This window comes from Hydra vulgaris, chromosome 15, assembly GCF_038396675.1.
Source record: "Hydra vulgaris chromosome 15, alternate assembly HydraT2T_AEP".
In the NCBI taxonomy this organism is placed as follows: Eukaryota; Metazoa; Cnidaria; class Hydrozoa; order Anthoathecata; family Hydridae; genus Hydra; species Hydra vulgaris.
The window spans coordinates 31514001-31520000 of NC_088934.1; the positions used below are offsets into that span (position 1 = coordinate 31514001).

General features: G+C 26.6%; 1 protein-coding gene across 2 annotated transcripts in view; it reads left to right on the forward strand.

Moving 5' to 3' along the window:
• Positions 1 to 6000, forward strand: part of LOC136092128 (coadhesin-like) — a 104680-nt gene that overhangs the window by 82310 nt on the left and 16370 nt on the right. The window contains exon 4 of one of the 2 annotated variants that reach the window (XM_065819848.1): positions 1280 to 1390. In XM_065819848.1, the coding sequence (XP_065675920.1) occupies positions 1280 to 1390 (111 nt within the window). Of the gene's footprint in view, positions 1 to 1279; positions 1412 to 6000 lie in introns of both variants that reach the window. The other variant, XM_065819847.1, reaches the window with a different exon arrangement.

The window sequence follows — 6000 nt, forward strand, 5'->3', positions numbered from 1 at the left end:
GAAGCAATCAAAAATAAGAAATATTCAAATCAAAGTTTATGGAGGTAGCTCTTATTAGATTTTTATTTTTTTATTTGACTGTTTTTAACTAATTGTAAAATTTCATTTTTTCTACAACTTTTTTTAGATTTCAACAAAATAAAAATATTTTAAAAAAATCCACTCACTCTACTACTTTACTTACCGTGCGCACATACAATCTAAACAAATTTCAATAAAAATTAGCTTTTTTAATGTAAGTACTCAAATTAAAAAATAATTACCATTTTTAATAAAAATACCAGCTAAGGTATAACTTTTTTATTTAAAGCATATACAATTTCTTGGTTATGTAATTTTTAAAATATGTTTTTTCCTAAAAAAAATAAAGTAGTGACAACATTTTAAGTCAGTTTAAGTCAGAATATTACACATCATAAATGATGTCACTACATTTTAAGTCCACTTTTTGTATTCTTTGCAAATATTGAGGCAGTCACAAATGATTTTTTGAGACTTTTGAGATATGGCTTTAATGTAGCAGATATGATATATAGTTAAAGTTTTTAACAAGATTTTGTTGAACTGTGCAGGCACTATACATTTATACCAGAATACAGTTTAGTAAAACTGTTTGAGTTTGAAATCTTATGTCCTTCACAGCCAAGATCAAATGTTTTTGGTTTTTGGAATTGTAATTTATTGTCTTCGACAGGATTTTTCTGGATTGATGCTATCATAAGCAATGTCATGAGCAATGGTCTTAGACATCTTCAAACATAAAGCAATCATTTGTTTTAACTCGCAGTATTTTTATTTAAAGTTACTTTTGTGTACGGTTAACATATGATGATGTAGTCATACTCTAAGATGATTGAATTACAATTGGCTCAATATATGTAGAGCATAAAATATAGTTTCATATTGGTTGATAAAGTAGGTAATTGCATACCGCATATATAATAGATGATTTTTTAGTATGTTCCTAGCATACATATTTTGCATTTATAAGTAATTATTTCTAATAATAATAATAGTGAGTGATTGGGTTTTTCTTAGCCTTAGCTGTAATTAATATCTTTTATATTATCTAAGTTTTAGTTTAATTATTTTGAAATTTGATAAACTAATAGTTTGAATCTGAACTTTTAAGTTTAGTAAAATTAATATTCTAATCAATTTTTTTCATGCTTTAGCAATAAAACCTTTTATGCTGAAAAAAAACCTTTATTAAAAAAAGATAATAAGAAAATAATTAATGAAATATGTTTGTTTAAATGTTACATGTCATTTTATGTAGGTGAATGGAGCACGTGGAGTGAATGTAGTAAAACATGTGGGCTTGGTTATAAATACAGCATTTTAAATTCATTGCTTAAGTCACAACAAGAAGCCAAACGAAGCCTACCGTGTATGAATACAACGTGTCCAGGTTTTTTTTATTAATTAAATTATTTAAAACAGCTCTTTAATATTATAAGAGAAGTTCATGTACCTAGGGTCTTTTTGTAATTTTGAGGGTCTTAATTAAATTTTTGCTGCTGGTATTTTTGATTGTTTTACGTTTCTAGAGGAAATGCTTTAATAAATTATATTGCTTGTTACTTAAGTAATAAATGCAATGTTCAATAAGTTGCCTCTCAGTCAGGGTTTGTTGATAGATGACATTTTCAATGAGGTTATCATTTCTTGTATCTAGAGCCATACAGTTTGCTTGTACCTTGCGCCATATGTGTGTAAAGAATTTGCTTGATTACAAGGTAGATTGTTAAATTTTGACTAATTCAGAATTTTTTTTTTTATTGGTTTTTTTGGGGCTACCATTTTATACATAGATATATTTGTCAATTTTGCTCAGATCTTTTAGTCAATTTTGTTATTTATTTAAGTGTTGCAATTAAGTAACACCAAATAAATTTGTTGAAAACAATCTAAGATAAAGTAAATTGTAATCAAATTTATGGATCCATCTTTGTTGTCAGTTTATTATGGAATTAAACCTAGTTTTCAGAGTGTGGCTATTAAAAAAAGCCTAATGTACTTAGAGCCACTAATTTTTAAACCCTTCAACATGAGGGACTATGATAGTTTAAGTCACTATTTTTATACTAATACTAAGTGATTAGTAGAGAGATGTGATAATACCAGTTTCATCTTTTTTAGAATGTCTGGAGCCTTGTATTGGGGCATTAAAAAAAATCTGACCCTAGGTACACAAACTTACCTATTGTATTTGTAACAAAAGGTTAAAATAGTTATTTATTCTAATATTTTTTGTGAAAATTGATAGATATTTTGTGTTTTGACTATTATATTAAATTAATATGTGCTAGAACCGATTAGAGCTAGAATCTATAGTATATTTAGGCACTTTTTCAAACATTTTCAACTAAAATTAAGTTAACGCTGTTAAGCAGAATTGATCTAAAGAAACTAGTATAGTGTTCTTTAGATTCGCAATTAGAGGTAACAAAAAAGTTTTGAAAGTTATTTAAAAAAGAGTAAAGTTTCTTTAAACATTATTAAAACTTGATGCAATAAAAATTATAGCACCTAAAGCGCTTGTTTGGGCATAATACACTGACAAAATCATTCTAATTCCAAATGCAGTTTACAAGTGCAGCTAAAAATACATATTATTTGGTTTATATTACACAGAAAATAATTTACTAATAATTTTTTATTTGTTTTATTTTAATAGTGAGCATAAATAATACAGGCCAAAAATTTTTGTGTTTTTCCTGAGCAAAAATATGTTTTTCATACAGCATGTCTCATTTTAATTTCAAATATGCAACTCATTTTTCACCATCGCGTCTGTTGTAAAGATATTCGGGTTCAATTCTCTAGCATTTATGATAAAATCCTATTAATCTAATATTGTTAATTATCTATATATATAAAAATATAATATTGTTAAATAAAATCTAGAATTGTCAAAAAAAAAATGTAAAGCATGATCTCAAAAGAAGTGTGTTTTTTTAAAGGTTTAAAAAAACAATGTTTTAACTTGAACTTTTGTTAACAAAAAAATATGATGAAAAAAGCTTAAGCCTTTTTAAAGACTTTTAACAAAACGTTTCTCAGCAAAAATATAAAAAGTATTCATTTTTATCAAAAACAAATACTATTTTTGGTTGACATACTTTTGAATTACCAGGTTGACACACATTTGCATAACTTTTTTTTTTGACAATGCTAAGCTATTTTTTTTTTTTTTTTTAATTCTGATTTACTCCCAATAAGACTGCAAGCAACTGCTACTAAGTTGGAAAATACTAGAAAAAAAGGTTTGCGTTATAAAGCAAGGAATTGTTTGACAGAAGACTTGAAAAGTTGTTGGTTGTATGAGTCTGCAAAACATGAAGATGGGAAAGAGTTTTAAAGAGTTGAAGTGCAGGGAAAAAAACTAAGCAAGTAAAGGTTTTTAAACCATGCTGAAACAGATGCATGAAAAAATTTGGTGAATGACGAGTCAAATGAAAATGAGTTTTAGTTGACTGAATTACGAATTAAAGATTTAGGTAGAGAATGTAACCAAAAGTAAGAAACTGGCGAGCACAATAAAGGGAAGGAACCTTAGTGGATGCTAATTTAGCAATTTTTATATGGTCCATGAAAGGTCACCAGTAAACAATAATCTAGGAAGACGTAAAAAGGAGGATTCGATGAGAGGGTTGCTACTTATTAATATGAGAATGTCGACAGTATTGCAAGAGTTGTTTGCAGTAATTAACTGAGTTTTGTTAAAGTTGAAATTTGCATAATTTCAACTTCAACAAAAATCTAATCTGTTCAGAAGTGAGATCAGATTCAAGATCAGCTGCCTGTTCTAAGCAATGGAAAAGAGAAGACTTTTTGTCAAGATAGGAGTAAAAAGTTAGGATATCAGCTAAAAGAGTAACTTTGTTTATTGGTAAGATGAATAATGTAGATAAGAAAAAAATGGACCAAGGATAGAGCCTTAAGGTCTCCCAGAAGTTACTGGTAATGAAGAAGAGTGTTGGCCTTTAAGAATGATTTTAATAAAATGATAAAATGGTTAGAAAGATTTGATGATCTCAAAAACTTTCCTAGATACACTATATGAAAAAAAGCTTATGTAGAAGACCAGCATGCCAAACTTTGTATAAAGCTTTAGGTATATCAAGAGCAGTAGCCCTAACCTCCATCAAATGCACAATAAAATCTTTAAAACTTTATTCTGAAAATCTATATTATTAATCCATTTATTAAACCATAAAATATGAAAATTTACAATTTTTTATAAACTCGCATAAATAAGGTTAGATGTCACTCATATAGTTAAAAACTAGTCAATGGAGTGACACCTGAAAAAATAAAAATCTATAAATTAAAAATAAAAAGTATTAAAAATAAAATAACAATGAAAAAAAAAAAAAAAAAAAAAAGGAAAATAAAGCACTAATAATTAAAGATAATATTAATAATTGCAATAATAATGTAAATACAAAAACATTACAAATAGTAACTATAATATAATGGCTTCACTAAAAATTAATGATAAAATAACTAATGATTAAAGTTATGGTAAAAATAATTCTACTAAAGTTTATAACTATGACAGCAATTATTAAAATAAACATAATATTAGTGAAACTTAGGACAATAACCATAAAACTGCAACTACAATTGAATCACTTTCACTATCATTATAAATATTATTTACAAGATTTATAAAACGTAAATTAATGATAATAGTAATATTAGTGGTAGAGTTAAAAAAGACAGTGTAAAATAAAAATTTCCTAACTTAGTTTCGATTGAGAAGAATGTTGCCAATAAAAGAGCATTGCAAACCTTTCTTAATTACAACTATCATGTTCTCAATTACATTTTATGTTTTTTTATTACAACTTTCATGGTCTCAACTTCATCTTATTTTTCTTAACTGCAACTCTCATGTTCTCAATTATATCTTATGTTTCTTAATGACAACTTTTATGCTCTCAATTACATCTTATGCATCTTAATTACAGCTTTCGTGTTCTTAATTTAATCTTGAAAAGTTGTAGACCAGATTACCTTATGTTTTGTCATGCCAAACTACATATTTAAGAAAAGACACCATGCACTTAAAGTCTGCAACTAAAAAAAAGTTGTTAATGGATTTACATTAAAAAAATCAGACTGACAAGTCAATAATTTGTTATTTGTTTTGTTTCGATTGCTTAAGATAGTTTAAATGAGCATCAATAATGAGTATGAGTGCTTGGTTATCATTTCACAACAGTTTTTATATTATAGATGTTTTTATTGGAAGAAATTTTTATCCGTTATACTATTAGTAAACAACACCATTTAAAAAAGCAGATTTGTTCTAATGATGCTTCATGTTTACACAGATGCTCAAAAATATGATTGAAACAAATATATTATTTGACACTTTGCAATTATGTACTGCCACAATTTCATGCTTTCAGTTGTGTAATTTTTCTTTATGACTCATTGCTCTAATTCAAGTTTTCTTAATCTCTGATGTTTAAACATCTTTAAACATAAAAACAAATCCAACTTAAAGTCATAAAGAATTTATTCCCATTTTTTATGAACCTGGCTGCAAGTTTGTTTTCTTGGTCCATCATCATTTAGGAATAGCATTATTATCAGTGTTTTTTGACTATCCAGCAAGTTAAAGATTAGTTTCAGTTTATCCTTCTAAAATCACTTCAAATATCAAACATATATTCTTCAGTAAACATTTTAAAAATATATATTTTTGGAATAGTAATTTATGGTCTTCTACAGGATTTTTTTGGATTGATGCTATCTATTGACTTGATGCAATGAACAATATCACAAGCAATTGCCTTAGACATCTTCAAACATGAAGCAATCTTTTGTTTAGACTTGCAGTATTTTTATTTAAAATTATTTTTGTGTACGATTAGCAAATGATGTTGTAGTCATACTCTAAGATGGTTGTATGTGGTTCAATAAATGTAGAGCATTAAATATACTTTTATATTGGTTGATAAAGTATGTGATTGCATTCCACAA